The sequence below is a fragment of the Gopherus flavomarginatus genome, chromosome 9, assembly GCF_025201925.1.
Source record: "Gopherus flavomarginatus isolate rGopFla2 chromosome 9, rGopFla2.mat.asm, whole genome shotgun sequence".
Taxonomy (NCBI): domain Eukaryota; kingdom Metazoa; phylum Chordata; order Testudines; family Testudinidae; genus Gopherus; species Gopherus flavomarginatus.
In genome coordinates this window covers 57,664,982-57,692,916 of record NC_066625.1, presented here as the reverse complement: position 1 = coordinate 57,692,916, position 27,935 = coordinate 57,664,982, and the positions used below count along the sequence as shown (strand labels likewise).

At 38.4% G+C, this 27,935-nt stretch overlaps 1 protein-coding gene and 1 long non-coding RNA gene across 8 annotated transcripts in view; one reads left to right on the top strand and one right to left on the bottom strand.

Annotated features, from left to right (window-relative positions):
- Nucleotides 1-25,343, top strand: part of IREB2 (iron responsive element binding protein 2) — a 37,725-nt gene extending 12,382 nt beyond the window's left edge. The window contains exons 6-22 of one of the 2 annotated variants that reach the window (XM_050966980.1): nucleotides 1,381-1,450; nucleotides 4,385-4,568; nucleotides 5,514-5,653; nucleotides 7,484-7,655; nucleotides 9,218-9,318; nucleotides 9,807-9,923; nucleotides 12,123-12,282; nucleotides 13,113-13,248; nucleotides 13,910-13,994; nucleotides 14,829-14,985; nucleotides 15,417-15,541; nucleotides 16,589-16,693; nucleotides 16,979-17,121; nucleotides 19,095-19,242; nucleotides 19,326-19,448; nucleotides 21,035-21,220; nucleotides 21,819-25,343. In XM_050966980.1, the coding sequence (XP_050822937.1) occupies nucleotides 1,381-1,450; nucleotides 4,385-4,568; nucleotides 5,514-5,653; nucleotides 7,484-7,655; nucleotides 9,218-9,318; nucleotides 9,807-9,923; nucleotides 12,123-12,282; nucleotides 13,113-13,248; nucleotides 13,910-13,994; nucleotides 14,829-14,985; nucleotides 15,417-15,541; nucleotides 16,589-16,693; nucleotides 16,979-17,121; nucleotides 19,095-19,242; nucleotides 19,326-19,448; nucleotides 21,035-21,220; nucleotides 21,819-21,929 (2,263 nt within the window). In that variant the 3' untranslated portion in view covers nucleotides 21,930-25,343. Of the gene's footprint in view, nucleotides 1-1,380; nucleotides 1,451-4,384; nucleotides 4,569-5,513; nucleotides 5,654-7,483; nucleotides 7,656-9,217; nucleotides 9,319-9,806; nucleotides 9,924-12,122; nucleotides 12,283-13,112; nucleotides 13,249-13,909; nucleotides 13,995-14,828; nucleotides 14,986-15,416; nucleotides 15,542-16,588; nucleotides 16,694-16,978; nucleotides 17,122-19,094; nucleotides 19,243-19,325; nucleotides 19,449-21,034; nucleotides 21,221-21,818 lie in introns of those variants that run through there. The other variant, XR_007776195.1, reaches the window with a different exon arrangement.
- Nucleotides 718-27,935, bottom strand: part of LOC127057897 (uncharacterized) — a 31,269-nt gene continuing 4,051 nt past the window's right edge. For 2 of the 6 annotated variants that reach the window (XR_007776217.1, XR_007776214.1), the window contains one exon: nucleotides 15,115-15,523. This is a non-coding gene — a long non-coding RNA (uncharacterized LOC127057897). Of the gene's footprint in view, nucleotides 1,246-15,114; nucleotides 15,524-17,414; nucleotides 17,641-27,935 lie in introns of those variants that run through there. The other 4 variants (XR_007776219.1, XR_007776215.1, XR_007776218.1 and 1 more) reach the window with 4 other exon arrangements.

The following is a 27,935-nucleotide window of genomic DNA, read 5'->3' as shown; positions in this document are numbered from 1 at the left end:
AAACTCCTTTCTTTCCTGATAAGAATTGGACATCCCCATACTAGCTAAGAAAGCAGTCTATATATCATCCCCAAGGCCACAAATAACCTCTAATCCATCTGTCACTGAGTTGAAATGCAGCATTACATCTTGGCTGTATGTGACACCCCACAAAGGCCTCATCTGCTTGCCTTTTCCCAAGATTCATTTATTTATAGGTCCTTTTGCAGCACTCCATCTGTGACAATTGCATGCAATAACCCTCATCTTTCAACTGCCACCTATCTTCTCTGATAGATTGGCTAGATCTGTCTTTCTGTGGCTGACATATCTAGAATTCCAATGCTATATCAAAGAGGAGACCCACAACAATACAGTATTTGGATTGTGTTGCAAATTTTATTTAAAAAATATTTCAAACTCTTTTGCTTTTTCCAGACAGAAACAGAAATGTGATAAGAAAAGTTAAATGTTTTCTGCAATCTGGATGTTGCTGATACCAGCACACCCTTTTCTACCAGCAGTGGCATTCATTAAGCTGCAATTTGAGTGATGATTATCCCTTAGACCTTTGTAAAACAATACACTATATGACCGTCCTCTGTTGCAGAAGAGAAAGGGGGAAAGGTCATGATGTAAAATGCAGCCCTAAAATATAATTTAGAGAAGGGCTTTTATTACTTTCTCTCACAAAAAAGCTCCCAGAGAAGCAGTAGCTATAAAAACACAATCCAGCAATGAATTTCAGTCATTTAATAAAATGATGCTTTTCATTACAAACACATAGGAAAGTTAGTCATCTGCGTTCATGTTTAGACACTGTGGTGATGAGCGCCTATATATAAGTAAATTAATACAGTTCCTGGAAGACATTTACAAATAAATTATACGGTATCTTATTGGTGTTCTAGTCAGCAGTTAGAGGACTAGAGTTGAAAATGAGCAATTCTCTTGCCAGCAATAACATAAATCAGACACCTTATTTCTTTCCCAACATCAAATTGCTTGAGGTAAGCAACTCCTACGAATATCAGTTAGAAGTACCTTCCTTGTTTGACAGTGCAGTTATTGTTGTCCCTCACGTGCTGGGAAGGTATATTTTTCTGATGAGTGTTTTTTGAGGTTACTTGTTTCAGGCAAATTAGAGCTAAAAACTCTCATTTATGCTGTGTGTGATGAGAAGACCAGTCCCTTTCTCTGCTGTTTTCAGAGGGCATCTTCTCCTTTCTTCACTTCCTTGTTTGGAAGAAATTGCCTCAGTCGTGTCTAAAAGGATTTTAAAGAATTCTGCTATTTGCAGTGATGAATGAGCAGTCCAGCAAATAAAAGCAACAAGCAAATCTCACTGTTTATCATTCAAAACATGCCATTGTTTATCATTTAATTTTAATTAATTTCTAGGCCTGAAACAGTGTTAAAAAACCAAGAGGTGGAATTTGGCAGAAATAGAGAGAGGCTTCAGTTTTTTAAGGTATGCCATTTTTTTCTACAGCCCTTTTATTATATTTTTTCATTTGATTTGATGTTTTGTCAAGCTTTCAAATGGCCGTGGCAGTTCATGATGGTAGAGGGGGATTTATTATATCGCTTTCAAAATGTCAGGTTTTCAAGTCAGAATTTTTGAGTGTATATTAGTACAGCTGATTAGTGCATAACATGATGATACAATTTTTTGGAAGAATGCCCAAGTAATTAATGACTCTTAGGTAGTGTAGAGCCCTAATTAAAGTGTGTGTGGGTTTTTTAAAGGAGGAAGGGTACAAAATATTAATAGAAATAGTAAATAAGTTAATATTAACTGAAATACTGGATTTATTTGGATTTAAACTTTTCCCAAGTGTTTGTAACCCAAATATCGATAGTATGGTGTTCGAGCCTGAGAACCGGAAGTGATGCTAACTGGAAACAAAAGTGAAACTGACCAGACACTAAGGACTTGATACTTTGGGGTGCAAAACATCCTAAATTTCCATTGAAATGAAAGTGTGTTGAGAGCTCTCAGCACCTCAGAATTATCTGCCGCAGATTATCTGTCTGCGTCTCTACAGCTTAACTGCTTCATCAGTCCAAAAGTGTTTTCATCTAAAGTGTCATAGGAATTTTTAGCTGGTAGACAATAGAGCCCATATACTTAAAAGTTGGTACTGTCTGTTGAATCAACAATCATCAGCCTTAAGAGGACTGGAAAGAGGTGCCATATATGAGAGATTTTAAAGCCTAAATACAGCTGAGTTTCGCACCAGCCTTATCCCTAGACAAAGCCCTGATCCTGCAAATCTCTGTTTAAGCCAATAGTCCCATTTAGATCAGTGGGACTACTTCTGAATGGGATTTGGGTACAAGTCATTGCCACTCTGATAACCAGCTAGCAGTTATGGTGGGGTTGCTTTACTGATGTAAGTCATTTCTCCCTTCCTCTGATTCAGTGTGTTTCTGTAGTGCTTGCTGCTAGCCTAGGAACTTGTGACCTGAATTCTGATCACTATAAGGCAGCATGATGTGCTGCTATTCAGTCAACAAACAGGATACCTAACTATGTATGTTGCTGATTAGCTAGGGCATTTTTCTTCTGTAGTACCATTACATATAATTACAGTAAAAGCTGTTTTATCCGGCACTTCACCAACCAGAAAGCTCTATAAATCGGCATTTCTGATCTTCATTGAAATTCTGGTTTATAGTCCGGTTAGCATGGGGCTGGTGCATAGGAAGGGGTGCGGAGTGTGGACTTTGGAGGAGGGAGTTTGGGTGCGGGAGGAGGTTCAGGGCAGTGGGGTGGGGTGCAGGCATGTCAGATCTGGGGGGATGGTCACCTTGGGCGGGTCCCCCCAAGCGGCAACTTGTCCTGGCTACTCCTAGGTGGAGGTGCAGCAGGCAGCTCCGCACTCTGCCCCGCACCGAGCACTAGCTCCACAGTTCCTGTTGGCTGGGAACCACAGCCAATGGGAGCTGCTGGGCCGGCGCCTGCAGGCGGAGGCAGCGGGCAGAACTACCTGCTGTGCCTTCACCTAGGAGCAGCCAGGACAGGTCGCCACTTGCGGGGAGCCGCCCAAGGTGACTGCCACCCGGATCCAGCACTCCGCACCCCAACCTGCTGCCCCAAGCCCCCTCCTGCACCCAAACTCCCTCCCTCTTAGTTAACCCACATTTTTCACTTACCGGCACCCCTTATTTCCCCAACATGCTTGATAAAACAGCTTTTAGTGTAATTTAACACATAACCAACCAAGAAAGAAAGAAATTAACAATTAAAGTGCAGTTCTACTCTGAAAAGTAACTCTGAAAATTGGCTTTCCATGTTTGTGATCTGAGTTTACAAGTAAACAGGTGACATGGTAAACAAGAAGCAGGCAGCATTATTTCCTGAAAATGTAAACAAACTTGTTTGCCTTCACGATTGGCTGATCAAGAAGTAGGATTAAGGGGATTTATAGTCTCTAAAGTTTTACATTGTTTTGTTTTTGAGTGCAGTTATGTCACAAAGAATTCTACATTTGTAAGTTGCACTTTCATGATAGAGATTGCACTACAGTACTTGTATGAGGTGAATTGAAAAATACTATTTCTTTATCATTTTTAGAGTGCAAATATTTGTAATAAAAATAATATAAAGTGAGCACTGTACACTTTGTATTCTGTGTTGTAACTAAAATCAGTATATTTGAAAATGTAGAAAACATCAAAAAATATTTAAATGGTATTCTATTATTAACAACACGATTAATCACGATTAATGTTTTTAATTGCTTGACAGCCCTAGTAAAAAGATGTTTTTCTAAGTGTCAGCTTTGCAATCTCAGCCAAGTTTGTGAGAATTAATCTGTATTTTTTGCAATCTCATAAAACATAATCAGTACCAATGGTTCTGCTGGCCAAGTATTACCCTTGGTTACACTTGTGCTTTCCCATTGTCTCAGTTCAGTGACATCTGTATGAGCCCATTGCTTTCATTAGGTTTGTATATATAAGTGATTATGAATTTAGTAGATAATTTTGTTGATGAACAGGAAGGAATAGAATCCAACTCATTCTCTCATAGCCGTAATGGCTTTGCAGTACTAACAGGGGGAATGAAAACCACAGCCAGGAATATCAGATGATGTGTGTTTATATACCCCCAGGAAGCAGATGTGTGGATTTTTACATAGTCACTTTTCAGAGTAGAACCATGTATAAATGCTGAAATTGTGTATATCCCAACTTACTTGAACAGCCAATTGTATGTGAAGAGCAAGTACAATGATGTTCATTTTTTTTATTCTTTATTATGTGTTCTTTAAAGTTATGTGGCTTTATGTCACTAAACAGAGTTTAGCTCACCTTCTTTACAAATGCAAAACATCCTGGTTGATTTAAATATAACACAATAACCTTTTTTTTTTATATTCTCTCAAAAATATTATAGTGGGGTTCAAAGGTTTTTAGGAATGTTGCTGTAATTCCACCTGGAACAGGAATGGCACACCAAATGAACTTGGAATATTTGTCAAGAGTTGTTTTTGAAGTTAAAGATTTCCTATATCCCGACAGTGTCGTTGGCACAGATTCTCATACAACTATGGTAAATGGTTTGGGGATCTTGGGATGGGGTAAGTATTTGGTACATGACTTGATAATTTCAATTGCATTTGTAAGTTTTTGGTTTTTTTACTATCTAAATAGAAAATAATTACTATTTAATACTTTTTTCATATTGGATATTTCTGTTTCAAGCCTAACAGCATTTCAGAACTTGAAATTTTATTTAGGGAAAACATATTTTGAAGATAGAGTTTCATGACATACAAATAATGGACTGAAATTGTTTGCAGTTCTTCTAAAAGAAACTAGAAAGATTCCGTATAGTAAGGCCAGTTTCATTCCCAGGATAATAGTGATTCACAACCTAAACAGTTGGGTTTTTAAGACATTTATATAATGCATAGATGAACGTTTTGATGTTGTCACTGGAAATCAGTCAAGAACTGTGTATCCTGAGAAGGGATTTGAAGGAAATCATAATATTGCAAAGCTCTTGTTACTGTAGTTAGACACACATTGGCATGGCAGTGTGGGGAAGCTTCCATGGCTATTGTCCATGCTGCATGTGTTCTCTGGATGAATAGAAAACTTCTATACAACACCTTTCACCAGCAATAAATTCCTTTTTTTTCTAATTTAAAGAAAAATAATTATAAGGAAATTAATTCAGTGTTCAGATAAATACTTCTTTTTGAATGTGAGTGTGAAATTCAGATAAATATTAGTATAGTTGTTATATAAAATCAGTAGTAGATAAGGTACACAAGGCCAGCAGGATTAAAATGTGATAATTTAAGCAGTAGTTTTGCAAGATTCTTTCATGTCCAATCTTTTTAGTAGAAGACATCTATATTGTACATATTGTCTTTCAGTTGGAGTCATATACAAGTAAGGATGTGTTATTTTACAGATTATTATAGCCTTTAACTTCATTAGACTTTAATATGCACTTCAAAATGTTTATTAGGTCAGTTACTTAGCAGAATAAAACCAGTTTAATATTCTCCCTCCAGGTGTTGGCGGTATTGAAACAGAAGCAGTAATGCTGGGAATGCCAGTTGCACTCACTTTGCCTGAGGTAGTTGGATGTGAGCTGACAGGCTTAGCCAGCCCACTTGCTACATCCATAGATGTTGTTCTAAGCATTACTAAGGTAATTTAGAATTCTGTTTAATCCTAAATCAAGCAGACTTTGTTATTGTGGGAGTTCTACCCAAGATGCTTGGAAAGTGAAATAAAAGACATGCGCAGTTTCTGATGCAGCATCATTAACTGTAGCTATATGAAATGGCAAGATCTCTATTAACCCCTAAGTACGCATCTGCTCATTTAAGTCCTATTTATTTCCTTTTTACCAGTGGTCCCTTAGAGGCCATACATATAACTATGTATTTACAGACATTTTATAAATGAAACTAATGTCAGTGTTCCTAGTGAGAGCCTTTACGCAGTCTCTGCAATGGAAAAACCCTCCTGTTTGACTTTTGGCTCCAAAGTGTTTCTTCAAAACCCTGCTTTTGCTCTCAACCTAGGGTAAATCAGGAGTAACTTCACTGAAGTCAGTAATTACAGCAGTGTAACGGAAATGTAGTGAAAGGAGAATGCGGCCCTGTCTCTCGGGATCTCCACTCCTGGGTTTTGTGGCCTTTGGTAAATGGTATCAGAGTGATTCATGTTGGTATGGTGAACGCTTCCTTTCAGGTCAGATCCTTAGCAAGATTTAATCAGTTTGTATTTTTCAGTTTTTCACTACACTTGGAGTTTTGTCTTTATAAATCAGAAATTGTAAGAGGGGGTAAATATCAATGAGTCCCTGCTCTCCAAGCCCAATGAACTAGTTACAGTGGATTGCAGCATCACACAGAAAAGCCTTGTTTGATTTCTGTTCCCAGGATACCCTAGCTGTGAATGCAGCATGCTTGGCTCCAAGAGATGAGGAGAGTGTAATAATTGGAGATATACCCATCTCCTAGAACTGGAAGGGACCTTGAAAGGTCATCGAGTCCAGCCCCCTGCCTTCACTAGCAGGACCAAGTACTGATTTTTGCCCCAGATCCCTAAGTGGCCCCCTCAAGGATTGAACTCACAACCCTGGGGTTTAGCAGGCCAATGCTCAAACCACTAAGCTATTTCCCCCTACCCCCTTCACAGTTTACCAGCAGCCATGCTAGCCTAAGGAGGACAGGTGTTGGCATCCTGGAAGGATTAGTGAGGCAGCGTACAGTGCCTCAAAATGAATGGGGGTTATCCCAGGAAAATTGGGGGACCATCAGGGATAAGGCAGCACTTAGGTTTCAGTGACTGCACCCAACACATCAGTAGTGTCGCTTTGCTTAACTATGTTAGTTCCAGTGTGGTGGTTTTATTTTCAGAGTTGTTCCAGCAACAAGTGTTGCTGCTTAGATATTTGTGATTAGTCCTCTCATCCTGACCTCTACAAATATATTTTCCCTCACGCAGTTATCTCATTCTTGTCATTGCCATCCACTGTTCTCTAAAATTTCACTGCCTTCACAGCTAGGGTACCTTGGGGAACAAGAGAGGGGGAATAGTGTCTAACTAGGCGTTCCTCATGACAGTACAAAACACTGTCACTAGTTCACTGGCCTTAGAGTAGAGCTTTAAATTCCTTCCTCTGAATCTTTACCACCTTGACTACCAAATGAAAAGCCACATGTTGCCTTGTGAATTCCTGACTCGTCCTAGCAACACTTTAAAAAGCACGGTACACTTACTGCTTGAAAATCTGCTGAACTGAGTCAATGCGGAGAGATATCGTGAGGGTTTTTACCTCTGTCAGAGTTCAGTCTAAGTGATAAAGTTTTGAAGTTTGTGGACACGATTTAGGTATAAAGAAGTTTTGCACTGTATTTCATTTTGTAAAATTAGTAATGGTTACTAATTTCAAACTGTTGCACCAAACATTCCTTGTAGTATATCTTCTATTCAGATGTTTTATAGTTCTGCATTTCATTTTTAACAGCAACTCAGGCAAGCAGGAGTGGCTGGAAAATTTGTTGAGTTTTTTGGAACTGGCGTTTCCCAGCTGTCTCTAGCTGACCGAACCACAATAGCAAATATGTGTCCTGAATATGGTGCTATTCTGAGCTTTTTCCCTGTTGATAATGTGACGCTAAAGCACTTAAAGCATACAGGTAAGGATGAAATTAAGGTAAAACACACATGATTCAGCATATTAGCATTTTAAACTCACATGGCAAGTATTTTTGTCTAAAATTGCATCATGCGTTCCATTTGGACAGTATTTTTCTTCAGGATTATAACCTGCTTGATGGAGATAATGTAATGAGTTCTGCTGTGCAGTAACATTCTGTGTCATGGGGAGCTACTCTGCAGATCCCTCCCATGAATAGCCGCATGGACACAATGGAATTTTAAATTTAATAAAAATTATATTGCTTTAATGAATATCAATTACCTTTTCTGTGAAAGTGGCCATTGGGTCTTGGAGATTATTAGCATGTAAATTTCCTTGTGGCACTAGATTTCATTAATTACGGTTTTTCTAGTTAAGCTAGGAAATAATTTTTTTAAATCTTGATGGATAGCTGGCATGCCTCTGAAGCTTGTACCAAATCTGGTTATATTATGTCTTCTTTGATCAGTCTGATCATTGCCATCACTGTTCAGGGTCAACTTATTCTTGAGCATGCAGAGGTCTTCTTTGTCAAGACAGGCCATTTTCCCGCCCCTCCATGAGTTATGCTATAAGGCCAGGTATGGCAACATGGTAAAGTGGTTCCTCTTGACAGTTAATTAAATCTTCCTTTTATATGATGGGAAAAGATTTGTGAGCATATATTTGAAAATGGTTTCTGCCAGGATGGATTAAATGTGATTTGCCTTGTCACTGTGGACCTCACAAACCATTACTTCATCTAACCAGTGTTTGAAACAGTGTTAGAGACTCAGATATATGTGGTTCAGACCAACCAAGTAAACCATGTTTAATACATATAATCAAAATTGGTTTTAACCCATGTTTAAAATGGTTTATAACAATTTGAAAACAAGTTCAGACAGAGTTTGGTGGCTGCCGGGAAACTAAGCCTGCCGAGAATGGTCTTTTGCAGGATTATTTTAGTGTGTCTCAGCTTAGTTGGTTTTTGAGTTATCTTTTGATTTCTCCCTTGTCACCTCCTATAAAAGTGAAATTCAGTCACTCCTCTTGCCTAATTTGGCTCAAAGGATCAAGAAGTGTTTGCTGATGCTTCCCATAGACCATGTCATAGTGAGAAGGGTATATGCTGAATGAATGTTCCTTTTCTGAGGTCCATCTTAGGCTGCAGTTAGGTGATCAGATGAAAATGAAAAGAGCTCTTAATTATGAACTAATAGTACATATGTTTTCCACAAGCTATTCAGTTTGTGTAGCTTGTCCGTCCTTGTTTCAAAGATTGAAGTACTGTATTTCACTTTTAGATTTTGTGTCTTCTCAACAAGCTGCTAATAGAACAGAGGTAGAATGTATATGGAAGATTATATGGCAAGAAGACATATTCAGGGCAGTTATTAAAATGCAAAATCATAATTGTTATGCTCTTCAATAGTGCTTGATTCATGGAATCCATGGGGCAGCACACACATTCTGTGTGAATTTGTCAAAATATTTATTTCTGAGAACCCGAGTTACAAGTAAGTTATGCCTTTTTTTCAGTAGCATGCCTTTTCCCATGTCTGGAAATATTTTCCATAGGTTTTGACAAGGCCAAGCTTGAGTCCATGGAAGCATATCTTAAAGCTGTGAAGTTATTTCGAAATAATCAGATTTCTTCAGAGGAACCTGAATATACCCAGGTATTTATAAAATGACTTTTGCTTTTGCAAATATTTGTATTCATTATTCATAAATTATTTTTATTGTATTGTAATTGTTGCCATTTTTAATTGACATTTGTACATGAATATCTTAACTCATAGCTTTGGATAGTTAGATACTTTACCAAAAAAACCAACAACCTTACACACCATAATAAGTATAGGAAAGGCTGATTAATTCCTTTCATCAACCAGCTCTTTTAGGGTATCATATAAGTCTGACTTCATGAGAAATTTTGGCAGCTGGCATCAAAGCTCACAGATTGTTCACGATAAAGGGTTATTAGTCATACTCCATCTTAAAAATGGAAGTCTCACTTTTCAATGGAAAAACATCACAGAACATTCAAATTTACTAAACTGAATAGGCCCAGTTACCTTGAAAAACTAGGGCTAAATGTGCTGTTACCTATCGGGCAGTGTCTCCTAGCATGCATTACTGTTTTGTTTTGTTTTTTCTTTTCCAGATAATACAAATAGATCTGAGTTCTATAACGCCATATGTCAGTGGTCCAAAAAGGCCACAGGATAGAGTGGCTATTACTAATATGAAGAGTGATTTCCAAGCCTGCTTAAATGAGAAGGTTTGTACAACTTTGCTTTTATTGGTTTGGTAGGTAGATGTATTGTAACTCATTTTTTGGCTTTCATACTGAACACAATAGTTTATAAAGTTATAGTCCGTAATCTGAAGCATTTATTTTACAAATATTCACTGCCTCAGTGAGTGTCCCTTGGGCATAGCTCTGTGTGCTAACCATCATAGGAATGTTACTGGGCCTCAAACAGTAGAAAATTTGAATAAAAATTGCAAAAAGCCTCAATTCATATTATGGACCTAAGAATCCACTAAGCAGAAAAGTGAAAAAGTTAAGCAATCAGGTGTTCCATACTTCTACAGTTTGTCCATTTAAGTCATTTTTAATTGCTAAATTAGTTAGGTATATGAGTGGGGTTTTTTTTTGAGAATTTCTATTTTAAAGCAAAATTGGGGCAAAAATTATTGTACAGTGCCATTTCTTATGAATGAGTTAAAAATACCTCCAAATCAGCCTCATTGTTTGAAATTGAAACGATGATTCTCAGTGGTTTTGGGAGGTAAATTCAGTTTACCCCAGCTTAATATAACTGTAAATTTAAAAAAAACAAAAAAAAAAAAAACGTGCCTTAACAACCATGAGCCTCAGATTTCCAGTGCTTTTGAATGAGAGCTGAATTTTCAATCCCAACATCCTATCAGGGATCAAGAAGGGCTGGATCAGCACTGAGTCAGAAGTAGAACTGCAAGTACTATACAGTCAGATTCAAAGGCCACTGAAATCTGTCTACTGCTTCAGTGGGCTTTGGATAAGACCCACAGTGTGTAGCAATCAGCTGTGGTGGACTTGCCTTATGTGGGAGAAAAATCAAAGACTCAGTAGTGAAAAAAAATAGATGATCGCAGGGAAGCTGTTTGAACTGACTGGGAATGGTGTCTCTGGATGGGCCATGAAGACTTCTGGGAGATTAAATGTTACAGGCCGAGGCCCAGTTTATCTTTAATCCTCTCCCAGTCAAACTTGGTTTGACAGCTTACTGTCTGACTAACTCATCTTTATTATATTTCAGACTGTTATAAAATAGTGCTGAAGAAATGTAATTAATTAGGTTTAGAGCAGGGGTGGGCAAATTTTTGGCCCAAGGGCCACATCTGGGAATAGAAATTGTATGGTGGGCTATGAATGCTCACAAAATTGGGGTTCGGGTGTGGGAGGGGGTGAGGGCTCTGGTTAGGGATGCAGGCTTGGGGGTGGGACTGGGGATGAGAGGTTTGAGGTGCAGGAGGGTGCTCCGGGCTGGGATTGAGGGGTTTGGAGAGTGGGAGGGGGATCCAGGCTAGGGCAGGGGGTTGGGGTGTGGAGAGAGACTCAGGGATGCAGGCTCCGAGCGGCGCTTACCTCAAGCAGCTCCTGGAAGCAGTGGCATGTCCCTTCTCCAGCTCCTGCGTGGAGGCGTGGCCAGGCAGCTCTGCACACTGTCCCATCCACAGGCACCGCCCCTGCAGCTCCCATCGGAGCACTGGAGGGAGCCATTGAAGCATGTAGGAGCCGGAGCGGGGCCGAGCCACGTGGTCCAGCCCCCGACCCAGCACCTCGGATGGAGTGGGACCAAGCCGCATGGTGCGGCCCCTGACCCTGCTCCCTGGCAGGAGCTCGCAAGCCAGCTTAAAATGGCTCGCAGGCCGGATTCAGCCTGCGGGCCATAGTTTGCCCACCCCTGGTTTAGTGAGTAGAATATCTTGTATATGGTGCTGGAGGAATTGTTTTTAATGGACCCATTATGGTTTATATTAAAATAGTCTTGAGCCTTGCCACATGATACATGCATTTCTACTTTTGCAAACTACATATACTTGAATGAATGTCCATTCCTTTAAATAAGGGAATTCCCTTAAAAGAAGAGGGAAAACACTCTAGGAATTTGATCCTGCTTTTGATGCATAGGCACTTACTGCCACACATTTTGTACTATTAACAATGGCAGTTATAAAGGTATATGGATGAGTGCATCACTGTTCATTTGAGGGAAATGAGTCCTTGCACTCATCTCTGAAGACTTATTTGAAAACCTGTTAGATTTCATTCCACTCATATGACTGAAAAACACTTTTACAGAGTACATGAGTCTTAAGTGACAGTTCACATAATCGTGCTATGATGAGGTACATATCTGTTCAAGTGTTGAATCTGTTATAGTTGTTGAATTGTCTCTGTTCTTGACTTGTTATATATTTTGTCATCTAGATTGGCTTTAAAGGGTTTCAAATTGCTACTGAGAAACAAAATGACATTGTGCCCGTTGAGTATGAAGGAAATGAGTACAGACTGTCTCATGGATCTGTTGTCATTGCTGCAGTAATTAGTTGTACAAATAACTGCAATCCATCTGTCATGCTTGCCGCAGGTATGTTGAGACTGGTGACAACTAACTTTGGTTCACTGTTGCAATCTGGTGTTTACATGGTCTTCGTCAGTTTTGACCCAATTCTGCAAATGCTCAGTGCAGGGAATTCCCAGTGTCCAGACCTTTTACCTCAAAGTTACACTGTTCATTGTACTTTTAGGCCTGAATTCCTGTTATATGTATTGAGAACTGTGTTAATGAGAAGTGGCCTTTATTGTACACAGTGCTGTGTAATTTCAAAATTTCTGTGGCCTTATCAGACATCTATAAAAACTAGGTGCCTCTGAAGGTAGTTCTGATAAGTTTGTATTTGGTTATGTCAGATCATAAAGTGAACAGTCTGTTTAGGGCTCCTTTCAAAAGGCTATGGATATCGACATAACCATTGATAGTGTCAAGAGGTTTTGATCCCTGAATGTAAGGGTGAAGTTTAGCCTATAGTCAGATGCTAGCTGAGCTTTAACAGCAGGAATTGAAAAGTCAGTGACAGAACTTGGAATAAAACCCAGGCAGATCATCCTTCCATGCTCTGACCGCTAGACCATCCATTAAAACATGGAGAAGAGATTTTCTGTCAGGTAAGGACAAGAAAATGGGCATCTGCTTGATCTGAATAAGAAAACGAGTATGACTTATTATTGATAAAACAACTTTGTTATATTACTTGTCTCAGGAATATTACAAATATATACAGTAAATTGTGATTTCCTTTATTTTCCCCTCATCACAGTAATTTACCTACCTGACACCATTTTGGTAGTTATAAATCCGATTGCTCTTCCAATAAATATGCACAAGTCTTATTTAACTATTGCTTTGTTTTGCTTTAGGTCTTTTAGCCAGAAAAGCTGTCGAAGCTGGACTGATGGTTAAACCTTATATAAGAACAAGTTTATCTCCGGGTAGTGGGATGGTTACACATTACCTCAGTTCAAGTGGAGTGTTACCATACCTCAGTAAACTTGGGTAAGTTTAACTTCTTTATTCATACTGACAGAGGGAAAAGTGGATTTATGTATAGTCCTTAGATTTGGCCCCAGTTCCGCAAGGTGCCTAACTTTAAGCATGTGACTAGTCCCATTGACTTTGGGACTACTTGCATGCTTAAAATTAATCATACACATAAGTGTATGTTGTATCAAGGCCTTGGCCCCTGCACATACAATTTACAAGTTGCAGGTGATCTCCTGTGCCTGAGCAGAGCCCTGTTTTCTTTAACAGAGCTCCACAGGACTGGAAGCTTGGATTGTAAATTTTTCAGGACAAGAACCATGTCCTGGCTTGCTTGTCTGAGACACCTACTATACTTTTGACTGCTCAGTAGCAATAATAATCAGACTCAAATCACACTGTGTATTACCTTGTTTTTATGCATGAGCTTTACTGCCCTTGCTTACATTTCACTAAGTAATAGCAATACATCAGGAGATATTCTGGAGACCTGACTTAATTTTTGTAATTCACCAAGACAAATGAAAAGTAATGGGATTTTTAGCTCTTTTCAGTGTACTCACTATAAAATGCCCCGCTACCAAAAAAAAAAAAAATTTTCCCTCAGCTTCAAATGTTTCACTAACACTTATTTTAAATAATTGAATCTGCTACTTACTCCAGTTTTTCAATGCAGGTTTGAGGTTGTTGGATATGGATGTTCAACATGTGTTGGAAACACTGCTCCCTTGCCAGAAGCCATTCGAAATGCGATAAAACAGGTACAGCTTAAAGATTCTGACAGTGCATATACAATGTAGCAGATTCTTTTATACTCAAATAGTCAGGAAATAAAAGAATCTGTATAAAATAATATACTTTGTCCGTGGCCGGAATTTTGCAGTGCATTTGGAGATGCATCTTTGCATGCCAAATGGAGTATATAAAGTGACTAATTTGGTGTCTATAATAATAAGAAAGTTGTAGTGAATACAACTTTATACTACGCAAATCTCAACTGTAAGATGAAGTTTGTGTATTCTTGCAAGAATTAGTCATTGTGTATGATATATACATATGCTAACCTGAGTTTCTGCTATTTTCTTGTCATTGGCAAAGCAAAGTTAATGGGATGTGATACAGAAATGAGCCACTTTACTGTATACCTAGTAATTCTGTGAAGCACAAATGGGTTTTGGAATATTAAAAAAAAGTCACAAGAGTGAGCAGCTTTTAGACAGCTAAATGGTAAGCTGCCTTTAGCCATGTCATTGCTATAAGCTGCTGAGTCCTTAAGGCTGCCGTTAGCAAAGAAGGAGTAATAGAGGCATCAGCCTGGGAAAAGGTGGTGATAAAAAGTAAGAGAAAAAAGGGGAGAACCAGTCTGACTGACTTAAGAGGAGACATGAGAGGACCAAGAGTGAGTTCTGTTACTGGGGAGACAGAGTGGGAATAATAGTGGTAGAGAGCAAATTACCTTTTCCTTTAGGGGCCTCCATAAGTAGTTAGGGTGCCTTTAACTTTTTTTAAGACAACAGAAATCTAAGCAAACTGTCATGAATGCACCTATAAGTTTGTGAGGAGTGCTGAGAAATGTATTTGTTTCTACCTTTCAGGGTGATTTAGTTGCTTGTGGAGTTTTGTCTGGAAACAAAAACTTTGAAGGCCGTCTCTGCGACTGTGTCCGTGCCAACTACCTTGCTTCTCCACCTTTAGTAGTTGCTTATGCTATAGCAGGCACTGTTAATATAGATTTCCAGACTGAGCCTTTAGGTAACTATTTCTTTATATCTAATATTTCAGAATAGTACCAGGTTTTCTTTGGGTGCTTTGGCTTAGAATGTCTGCCTTTTAAATGGCAGCAACTTTTGCATTTTCTGTTTTGAAACAGGACTATCAGCCTTAGACCACTTCATCTCCTTTTATTTATACTCAGATATTTTGTCTCATGAGAGAAGGGGGAAATTAGATATTTCCCCAGTTTTTCACAACGTTTGTTTCATTTAACTGGTATTTGAGCATGCAGGGAGCATTACATTATTATAGTACTAGACAAAGAATGACCATGCTTTTCATTCATAGCGGCTAAGAAATAAAAAATCAGCTGATAACTTTTTTTGGAATCAGCTTTCGCATCTTTGAATAAAGTCTCAACATATATGGGGTTTTTTGTTTGCTTTTGCTTACAAAATCCTTTTACATAGGCATTGATCCTAATGGCAAAAATATCTACCTGCATGATGTTTGGCCCACTCGAGAAGAACTTCAGCAAGTTGAGGAGGAGTATGTGATATCATCCATGTTTAAAGAACTGAAAGAAAAAATGGAGGTAAGATAGGTCTGTCATTTTAAATAGTTTAGAAAACAGTGCTTTTCTGGATAGCTTTATTGTATCTTCTGGTTGAAACAGCAGATGGTATGGAGGGTTCTAATACCATTATTAAGATTAAGTGACGAAGATATGGCCACCTGTATTCTATTATACTGGGGTTCTTAAACAGTGTATCATATATACTTGTTCATAAGCCGAATTATTTTTTGTGAAAAAGGGAAGCACCAGGGAAGGGGGTCAGCTTATGAACGGGTATAGAGAGGGAGAGGTGGGACACAGCCCCTCCCTGCCCCCCAACAGAGGGAGCAAGGAGAGGCAGCAGAGTCAGAAGGGAAGAGGCAGGGCCAGAGTCTCTCCACTTCTGGCCATGCTGCTCTCCCCCTAGCCTCCGAAGTAGCCCAGCCCAGCCCACTGGAACATGCTGCAGCCACGCCGCCCGATCTGGCCCGCCGGAGCAGCTCCAGCCAGGCCAGAGGCATCCTCCCCTGACCCTCTCCAGATAAGGTGGGAAGGGATGGGATGGGATGGGGAGAGTGGGGAGGAGGGGTCCTGGGCTAGTGATGGGGTCATGTGGGGGGTGGTCATGGGTTACTTTCCTGACCCCCAGCTTCTCCCCTCAAAAAAATTTCCCCACCAGTTGCTGTCCCGGCCCGTCAGGGTAAGCAGCTGGCGCGCTGAGACACTTTGTGTACTTAGATTTACCTCCGTGCCTGCAGATGCTCGAGGTAAACAAACCATCTCGGCCCACCAGTGGCTTATCCTGATGGCCTGGGAGCCAAAGTTTGCTGACCCCTGAATTATAGAGTCAGCTTATGAACGGGTCATAAAAATTTTCCATTTTTACTTATCCATCTTTGAGGGCGATTGGCTTATAAACGAACCGGCTTATGATCGAGTATATACATTACATTACGATGGTATCTCCCACAATATAGTATAACCTCAGAAAAAAAACAGTTAAAGTTTTTGCTTTAAGACTGTATAAGATAATTGTAAATCAGTTTCCCTGATAGTCTGATTGGCTAATATACTCTCTGTTTATAGAAAGGCAATAAGCGATGGAATTTTCTGGAAGCACCAGAGTCAGTTTTGTTTCCATGGGATTTGAAGTCCACATATATCCGATGTCCTTCTTTTTTTGATAAGCTTGTAAGTACAGTGGTTCCATCTAAAATAATATTTTGGGAAGTGTTGTATACTAAAGCAAGGGGAAAGTTGTGTTTCAATAAGCTTTGGTTGTATCTGATCAAGTTGTGTAGCATTAACCATATTTAAATGTCTCTAACTGGTGTTCACCCCATTGGAATGAATGGAGCTTGTGGATGGATGCTCCATTTTTGTCATGAACAAACCAGTTTAAATATGTTTTGTTCTAGGAATCCTGCGGGTAAAGTATGTATTTTCTTTTTTCTGTTTTCCTCCCCCTCCCCATAGGCCAAAGAGCCAGTTTCACTACAACCAATTGAAAATGCCCATGTCTTGCTGTATTTGGGAGATTCAGTAACTACAGATCACATATCACCTGCTGGAAGCATTGCAAGGAATAGCGCCGCTGCTAAGTATCTGACAAACAAAGGGTATGGATCTTAACATATATTTAAGCCCCTTCATTTTCAGTTTAAACCAGTTTTTACTCAAAATCTCCTGGGTTTTACAAAAAGTATTAATCATTTTTTTTCTGATTTTCATCCTGCTTTTGTATCTTCAAATATATTTTAAAAACCTTGTTTTATTTGGAAAATACAATACATTGCATGAGATATATGTATTACGATAATACATTAGTTTGTGTATATATGCAAAGCTGTCTGTTGAAGTAAGGCTATGTATTTGTCTAGAAGATACACACAATAAACAAACAGGCACTCACGCAAACTCTGAAGTGTGTGTGCATCTGAATATACTGATGAATCTCACACCCACGTACACATTTCAAGCTGTTAGCAGATAACAGTTTAAAGATTTGACACACTAAAATGGAAAGAAAACAAAAATCTATCAGAATATGTTTCAGAACACACACAAGTATTCAAAAGGAGAAAAGGATGAAGTCGAGTGCGTGTGCTGCAAATGGTGTGGCCCAATTATTAAATGTAAATATTTATAGGTAATAGTTCTAACCCTACAACAGTAAACTGTTTATTCAAATGAAAAGTTTTATTTGGGGATAAGAGATGTATTATTTTCTTAAACTCAGAGGTGACGTTGTGTTTTGGGTTGTTTTAGTTCTGCAGCAAACCATGTTGATGAACAGAATTCAAAGCATTATTCTACTGAATACTTTTTCCCCCATCTTTCTGTCCAGCAAAATAAACCGCTATATTTACCCAGAAAAATTAATAATATATTTGCACTGATTTTTCACCTGTTTTTGTTGTGCTAATAAACACCAATAAATTCCCAGGAAAAATTAAATAAAATAAAAACTGAAAACGAAGGGCCTTACATATATTTTATGAAGCAAATGAATCTATTTTATTTTTTGTCTCAGTGGGGAACTTAATTTACCATATAAACAGCTGATCATCAAAAATTGCTTTGTTCTGTAAATGCCATTATGCATTAGAGAAATTGTGTATGTCCTGGTTAAAGTGTCAACTGTCATTGCTGTGATTGTAGGCCATCATCAGAAATGTATTTGAAATTTCTTTTGCCATCTGAACAGCTGAAATCTATTTTAAAATATCCCATCAATAAGATAGACCATTGTAAAAGGATAATGGTCTGCTGCCAAATCCATCTCAAAACATAGATGAATTGTTAATTTACAAAGCAGATAGCACTAGTCTTGTGCTAATGTTCTATTCTATGTACATTGATTTTACATAAGAAATGATGATGATGCTTTCACTTGATGGGTGTTGAACACAGTATAGGGACAATTGCTTACTCCACTACTGTTGCAAAATTATTGTCCTTGGCAAAGAGAGCAGACTGGCAAACAGATGCACGGAACACATCAGAGACCAGCTTGTTCATAACATGCCTCGTTTAAAGACTGACTTGCCCCTGTAAGAATGTGAATTTGGCTGAAGGTTTGATGTTGAACACCCTTAACTCCCAGTGAAGTCTGAGGGTACCCAGCTTTTCACAGGAGGTGCAGAGCTCCTCACAGAATCAGACCTTCCATTTGGTAGCACTTTACACAGACTAATTGTACTGTACTGCACCAACAAACTCCAGTTTATCAGCCAAATATCTCAAAATAATGGCTTCCGGTGCCCACTGTTTGCCCATAACTATCTCCCTCAGTCTAAATGAAGGGTACTCTGTAGAATGAATTCACCTTCACTGCCAACTCAGCTATCTCACTCGTGAGACTAAACGTGCAGATACTGCTCATGTTGATTTCTTCTATAGACTGCTTAACCCATTTTTGTTAGAAAATTAGTCCTCTAGATTTTCATCAAAAAGCCACTTAAAACTCAGTTCAGTTACGGTTGTGATGTTCATTAGCTAGTGCTCTATACCACCTAATGGTAAAAACCCTCCAAAACAATAGAAGTAGACTTTCTGTTGAATATTAAATACTGTCTTACGATATTTGTAGCCTCACACCTCGTGAATTCAACTCTTACGGAGCTCGAAGAGGTAACGATGCTGTGATGACCAGAGGTACCTTTGCAAATATCAAGCTTTTGAATAAATTCATAGGAAAACCAGCTCCAAAAACAGTTCATTTGCCATCAGGACAAACGGTGAGCATGTATTCGTTCAAATGACTCAATTAAGGGTAATGGGTTAGAGCTTGTCTAATGATTTCACTTTCTTTTTTCTGCAGCTAGATGTGTTTGAAGCAGCAGAGTTGTACCAGAAAGAAGGCATTCCTTTGATTATTTTAGCAGGGAAGAAGTATGGACTGGGGAGCTCAAGAGACTGGACTGCAAAGGGGCCTTTTTTACTGGTACTGTTATTCTCATTAAGTTAGTTTCAAATGTATTGTTTTAAGACAGTCTTTAAGCATCAATTCATGTTAGAAGCTGTCTTCAGTTTAAATTTAAATATTTGCAAAATACTGTTTGCTTGAAAATCTATAATCTGTAATTTTTCCTTGGTAGGATCTGCATAGAAGAAAACAGGTGGTTACAGGGCCAGCCTATTAAATTTCAGAAATGTATAATTTATTGGGTTTGACCCACAAAATGGAGATCCAACATAAGAAATTCCAGACTTAGCTAGATAAATCACACACTCACTCACTCACTCACTCACTATTGGTCATGGGCCCCTGGTCCTGTGGAAGTGCTCTGTGTGCGCACACAGACAGACATACACACACACCCCCACCCACCCAGCTCTCATAGGGGTTAGTGGGAATGAAGGGCAGGTTTTGTAGTAGGTAAGGTAAGAACCAGGCAGTTATTTTTGTGTGCTTGCTTTGGCAGCAGTATAAGTAGCTAGGGTAAAAAGTACATTGAGGTTGTCTAGCTTATTAATTATCATTTACCTTTTATGTAGTTTCTTAAATTTAGTTTAAACTTTTTAAAGTTTCATTCTCTCTCGTCACTTCCCCAAAATCATCACTCTCACATTTTAGTCTCTGTTAATGTTTTTCAGGCAAAAGAGGAACTTCCTGCTCTCCTTTTTTTTCTTTCCTGGAAGCTTTATTTAAAAATTCTGTTCATATTTTTTAAACGTTCAATTTTCATTTTTAAATTCAATCCACATTTTGCAATCTTGTGAGTGGAAAGCTGCGCACCATTATTTGGAGTTGAATTTCCCTAGTGAGCTAGATCACGGCCCATTTTCAGCTGCTATTGTAAAAGTGCAGCTCTTCCTCAAGAAAGGAAGCATCTGGACAAACTAATGCTCTCGTTACCAATGTCTGCATTTTTTATGGTTTTCTCTGTTTAGTTTGTGCATGTGGTGGTGACAGCCATGGGATACATTGCAGACTATTCTGATAAACTGCATTTATCATAGACCTCTTTCTGTGTCACTTGCTCTCTGCCCATCTATATTCTCCATCTCTCTCTGGGAAAGCATCTAGAATTCCATGCACCTCAGCAGCTTCAGATAAACATTTTTTAAACTCTCAGAGAAATGTTTCCTTTTGTCTTCAACTGTCAGAAGATCCCCCTAATTCCTACAAAATAACAATGAACTCTGAAGCCCTTGGTGGATAGTGTTCGGTCCTGCACCACTAATAGATTTCAGTTTCAGTAATAGTCTGAAAAATAACTAAAAACAACACCACCTTATTGCATTGGTCTGCTTCCTGGGTTTATTCACTGGTGTCTGCTTGTTCTAAGGCCAAAAATAAGTTGTTACTGCATTTTACTCCTGCTAACATTGCAGAGCCAATAACAAGGCATGTCCAATAAACCAGACTTCCGCCAGTTTATGATACAGGAGTCTGGAAGTCGCTGCCTCTGGGTTGATCAGAAGAATATTTGGTGTTCATTTGAATGGTTGTTTTCATTAAACTTCATTATTATGCATACTGCTGGATTGAAATCGGAAACCAATTATTTTATTTACATTTTATAGGGGGTTAAGGCAGTCATAGCTGAAAGCTACGAGAAGATTCATAAAGGTCATTTGATTGGAATTGGCATAGCTCCACTTCAGTTCCTTCCGGGGGAAAATGCAAATGTTTTGGGCCTCACTGGCAAAGAACAGTTTTCTGTATCATTTCCTCAAGAGCTGTTTCCAGGAATCACATTGGATATTAAGGTATTTTAAAAATATTACATCTCTATCTCAAGGTGCACACAATTGGAATTATGAAGTAATATGCTGATTTACTTGAAAAAGCAAATATAGTCTTTCCTTCTGCTTAAACTGCTAGTGAACATAATTTGCCAGAATATCTTGAAAGTACATATAATTATAGTTGCCCTCTTGTTCTGTTACTTGTCTGCATGTGCAGCCCCTAATCACTTCTATTTTTCCCCGACACAGAAACTTTGTTAAAAGCCAATTAAAGTTGAATCAAATCCCACTCTCATAACCTGGATTAAAGCAACAGTCTGCATGATTCCTTTCCACCTAGACATCGTGTTCAATGCCAACAGTGACACACTTTACACAGGCACAGGAAAATCACTCCTACTTCTAGCAGAGAATGCAGCACAATATGCTCCCCAAAATTATCTAAAATTGTGCACTAATCTAAAACTTAATACTGGCTTTAGCGATGTGAACATCTGGAATGGATGGCATATGCAGATTGAGTTTTTGTCTCATTTATGGTTTGTGGGTAGAGTATGAGTTCAAAAATTGGAGACAAGTTTCTAAAAGTAACACTAATTGTTGTTTTTTTATTTTGAAGACTAACACTGGCAAAGTGTTCAGTGTGATTGCCTCGTTTGAAAATAATGTGGAAACAACAATTTATAAACATGGTGGAATTCTAAACTATGTGGCTCGAAGATTCTTATAGTAGCTACGGACTATATGGATACCTTGCATAACTGGTAATTCTGAAAATGCCTTGTGTGAACCCAGGAATCCATACTATGGAACTGCAAACAGTCCCAGTCCGCTCAAAGTTATTTCGTCCATGGATGTAGAAGATTGTGAATCATTGTAGTGACAGCAACAAGATCCTTCCTGATTTTAAATAATATTCGAATGGTGCTATTAACATTGCTAAAATCGACATACGTGTTTTGTGGCAGAAAGCTGTAAGTATGGGGAGATATTTTATCACACCATTTTGTAAATAAAGGATGTGAAATCCAAAACTGAATTGTGCTGAAGATTATTCTGTAAGAAGACTCTTCCTGCAGTTGTTTTCACTTAGTTTTGCACCTGTAAATCTGTGTACTGCTATTTGTTGGTTTAAGGGTAGCAGATGGTATGGAACGTTAAGAGGCAAGAGAGATGGATTCTTCCTCGTAGTAGCTAAGAATACAGATCCGAAGGTTTGAATTCATTATCCTTTAGGGTTGACCAAAGAAGGTCCATACAAAGCCCAAAGAGTTCTGTAACATAGGCCGTGGCTCTCTTTACCTTCACTGTGGAGATGGTATGCTCCATCTGAGCCACATCAAGCACCACTGAGAGTAAGATGAAATATTGCACGCTGGGGATATGAAGTCTCCATGGGCCACACCTCTGTATTTAAAAATGAGGATGGCTGCAATAAGTTCTATTTCATGGAAGTAAGATGCAGCTCTGAAACTTTGGGCGAGTTCCTATGTCCCTTTGCTGTAACTGGAGCAGCATGGTTGTCCCCCTTGTGTGACACTGGGAGTTAATGTGTACTGTTTGCAACGTCGCTAACCAAAGTACTAAAAAGCTGAGTTGTGAAAACCTACTTTTAAAAAATGTACTAGGCTTTTAGATTTTCTTCTTTGCTTTTAAGTGTGGCCAACAATTACTATGTTTTGTTCCTCTTAAATTACATTGTAAAGCATTACATGGCTGAGATAACCATATTGTCTTTTAAAACTTCTAATGTGTGCTTTGAATACTCTTCTCTTCCCATGACACCAGAACTCTGCTTAAGATCCCAGTTTTTGAACCAAAGCTAGCTGTTTTGGCATTGCCATTTGAGCTGCTGTAGTTTTGGTTGTCTCAGCACTTCTGTGGTAAAAGCCTATTTTCCATGAGTTTACAATTGGAAATATACTGTCTCAGCACAGGAACTTATGTGGTGTCATTAGTTTAAAAAAAACATTTTACAACTTTTAAATTAAACAATTTCTAAATCACTTGTATAAATCAGAATTTCAGATTTTTTTTCCCTCTTGAAGCTCTTTTCAAATTATATTTTAAAAATTGGCTTTGTGATTTATCTATTATGGTTTATAGTTCCTTTTGGGAGAGAAATAACATTTATTATCATTAAATATTCGCTAGTCCACTGCACGTGCCCAGTAAATTATTTCCATAATTATGCTTCAGGATTTCTACTGCAAATAACATGCATATCAAAACTCCTAAGAGAACAATTTCAGCTTTATTGCATAAATAGGGGGTTGTATTTTAATATAAAGTACTAATTTATACTCAGGCAATAGACTGTAGTGGTCTTTCAGTAAAAAAATATAGGGCATAAAAATACCTTTCAAGTTTTTACATGAAAATGTAATTTTTAAAAAAATCCTGTTTAAACCATGTTACAGTTTTGACAAAGTCCTGAAAAGACATGGTTAAAACTGGCAAACTTGTAGCACTTTCAGGTGGTGGTAATTTTCATGACATGAGATAACAGCTGTCAAACTGAACTTTGAATTCCTTGGCTATTTCATTTTATGTCACAACCCTACTGGCATTTAAACACCTTTGTGTGTAATATGCTTTCTGAAGAAGGAAAGTTCTATACAAATTCCAAAATCCTGAGTAATCTTTTACTACATTTTACCAGCTGAGCTGTGCTTTCTTTTAGCAGAGAAAAAAAGCATTGACAATTGCCACTGCTTAATAAATTAATTTAATACAAAGACAAAAAATACTCAGCTGTATGACTGCTGTGTTCATTAAGTATTCAAAGATTCATTTCTATCTTGGACATTTGTAATGACAGTTGTGATTGCGGAGCAAATCTTGTTTATTGTATAAAACTGGCCTATCTTAATCTCACTCTGTTTTTCGGCTGAGTGGTATATTTTCTCTGGGTTCAAGTGAAGGGGAATGTGTGTTCATTATTGGGGAGCAAGTGGAAATCCTGTTTGGCATAAGAGTTTAAACATCTCTCTTGTCCAACTACCATTGCTTCAGTTCCGCACACAACCTCCCAACGTCTGCAGTTTTTCAATAAAACGCTTGTTGCTGCAGCAGTAAAATACTCAAGAGAAGTGATATAAGACACACCAGAAGTAAATCAATATTGGGACAGAAAATGCAATTTAACGAGACATTTATCAGCTTACAGTTTTTCCAGCATTAAAACAAGTAAATTCTGTTGAGGCATTCCGATGTCAGTCCTGTAGTGACTACTTTAATTCTGCTGCTCCTATGCTTTAAAATCAATGAAAGAATATTATGAATGCCTCAAAGTAAGCTTTGTTTTCATAGTTCAGGTCCTGCCATTGCTATTTCACTAAGGCCGATCCAAAGCCCATTGAAGTCAATGGGAATCTTTTCATAGACTTCAGTTGACATTGGATCAGGTCCTCAGTGCCCACAAGTTTGAAGCATGGTGAATGCTGAGAGAAAGGGCACCATAAATGCACCAATCTGTTTTGCTTGTCACAAATTAGCAAACTGCTGTAGAAATGAAGGAACTTGCTTGGCTGTCTTCCCCTGTCCCCATGTCACGTGCATGTGATCACAGGCGTTACATAACCCTCAGCACAGCAGCAGGGAAAACAAATTAATTTTGACATAGTGCTAGGATCTAGTAGTTTGACATGCAATAGCCCGATTAAATGATATCCATCTCACAGCAGTGGCAGGATACGGTCCAATTAGAGGACTCCTTTGACCATAGAAAATACAATGTTCAATAAGCTCTCTCTTGTATTTTAAAGCATAGGAGGAAAAAAATACCAGTGTGACTCTTCAAGTGTTAGACATATTTAACTTAGAATTTTTTCTTCAGTTTGATTTGGAAAAGAACCTTATTCTGACTTTTCTAAATGTTTTCCCCTCAAACTTTGGGATAGTGTTGATGTTTATAAATTTTACACATGCATATAGGGACATGAAACAAAATGTATATTAATCACATTTAAGCAACTGCAAATCAGTGTCTGCTGTTTAAAGCCAACAAAACAGTATAACAGTTTTAAGTTCAATAATAAGTATTGTATAGAAATATTATCTTGAGACAAAGTTCATTTGCTGACAATTGTGCATAAAGTTACTGATGTTGTAAATTATTTTTAATAAAGAAAATTGTATCACACTACTTGTATGCAACCATCTGTTTTAAAACAAATCACATAGAATGTGTTTAAAATGCCAGCATAATTCCTTATAAAATGGAGGGAAGAATATTTCTCTTAAAATTTGGGAACTGTTATACATTATATCACTGGCAGTGCAAACTGCAACTTTCGTGTATGGAGTACTCTGTCTGCAGCGAACTGAACAGCTCAGAAGTAGTAAAAATTAGGCAAAGGACTGCTTCCCTCCCTCTCTAATGGCAAATACCTCTGAGATTCTGCTTTCCTTCTCCCTAAATTAAAGGGAGGGAATTCAGATTAAAAACTACATTTTAAAATAAATGCCCCTAGAAATAACACCCTAGAGTACCTAAGGAAAGAATTCTTAAAATCTGGTTGACTTCAGAAAATTCATGCTCTTAATTTGGAGGGGGTAGGGGGTGTTTGCATTTCTCCTTATGAGTCCTTTTCGCTTTTGTTTCTAATCACTTCACTTTCTTGTACTCACAAACTCAATGCTGCATCACTGAGGTTGTAAACATTGCAGGGAATGTTTTTTATTATTTTAAGTTTTTCTTTGAGATTTCAAAAGCAAAAACATACCCATCTTCAGGGAGAGAGTCTGGTATGTGAGTAATATTTTAAAATATTGTTAAAGCTTGTTTTCACAAAACCTATAAGTGGGGTCAAATTTGACCAGTCACTTGAACTAGACTAGATGTGTACTCTTCATTTGAACACTTTGGTACTCTAAAGGACATATCCCAGATATGAGATGCCTCAGATTTGTTATAGGGACACCATACCAATTCACAGAATTGTCTTTGGGACTTGTGTTAACCTCGTTCATAAAGAGTATGATTTTCAAGCACTCAGTGTTGGCATTTCTGCTTCCACTGTAGTCAGCGGGAGTGGTTGAGCACTTTTAAAAATCCTAACTACATTTTTTAGCCTTTTTTCATCCCGGGGTGGGGGGGATTTGAGACTATAAGAAATTACAGAAAGCAAAATAAAGATGATTAATGATGCTTACAAAGTTTTTAATACCCTGATTTAAATTCATTTTTATGTGCAAAGTGTAACAAAACTATAAAACAAATATATTTTAATACTTTTTAATTATCAATTGGGTATATGACCTTGATCACATTCCTATTGAAAATAGTATTATCCAAGCAACTTGAAACACATGGTAGTTTAAGGTTGCTTTGGCAATGAAACTTCTTCAAAATGTGAAAGGGCACAATTGTAGGTCACTTACTAGCTGGATCACATTTATTACATCTCTTTTTACCTGCTAATACATCATTATAATTTGAATCAAATATAACAATCTGCTTATTACACAGACCCTCAATTACTGAGCATATAATAAGAAAGAAAAAAAGTAACCATAGTGCTGCTTATCACATCATAGTAGTGTGGCTGGTTTATCTTCCTACCCATTTAATTAGCTCCTGGCTTGTTAGGGTTACTCTGCAAAATTCTCAGGATTCTGCCTGACATTTTTAGAAACTTGGGCCTCAAGTAGGCTCAAGATTACTGGAAAGTGCAGTTTTATTAATCACTTAAGTCCATATTCTGTGCTGTCAACATCACAAGTGACTGGTCTTAGCGTATACACAATGTGCCTCAGGTGGCACATGACCGGGACACACCACTGAATTTGATCCGCTGGTTGGATCATTAGCTTTCCCGGCCTCAGCTGGGTACTGATGGGGAGTGCGATGTGAACGCTGATCCATGCCCCCAGCTGGCTGGTGAAAGATTATTAAGGAAACAGCAGAGATTTGCAACAGACTTGAGTCCCCAGAGTCTTCAGTCTATTTAGAAAAGGGGATGAACCTGCAAGTGCCTCAGTCTGGCTGTTAGGTATATATCCCCCATTACTGTAGTATCATGATCGTTAATGTAGTTGTCCTCCTAATGCTGCTGGGTGGTAGGAAAGTGCTGTTATCCCCATTGTACAGAACGGAAACAGGCAGAAAGACACTTAAGTAGCTTGCCCGAGATTCTATTATAAGAAGTCTGTAGAGGCTTAGGAAACTGAACCCATCTCTCCCAAATCCGAGGCCTTCAGCCTCATATTGTTTTTAGTACAGACTAATTCAAAATTGGCCTGGGAATTTCCCCTGGATTCAACACAGGGAATTTGATATTCATAATCCCATACTGCCTGCCTGTATGTTGACATCCAGGAAATGAACTCAGAGCCTTTCAGGAATCTGATAACAGACAAAATTAGGAGACTCCAGACCCATGATGAGCTACTGATGTATGATGTCTGTGAGCAGGGTCCTAGTGGGAAGCCAACTATGGACACTCAAGGTGAACTGCAACGAATGGGGCAGACAATCGTGTTAAATCTGGTGGATATTCCAATACTTAGATTTACCAAGTCAGCACAAAACAGCTTCTTTATTACCTTACTGGTTACTCAGAAGTCCAAACAACACAGTTCCCTTAAAGCAGGGGTGCCTAACCTGTGGCTCTGGAGCCACATGCAGTCTTCAGAAGTTACTATGTGGCTCCTTGTATAGGCACCGACACCGGAGCTAGACTAGAGGTGCCAACTTTCCAATGTGCCAGGGGGTGCTCACTGCTCAACCCCT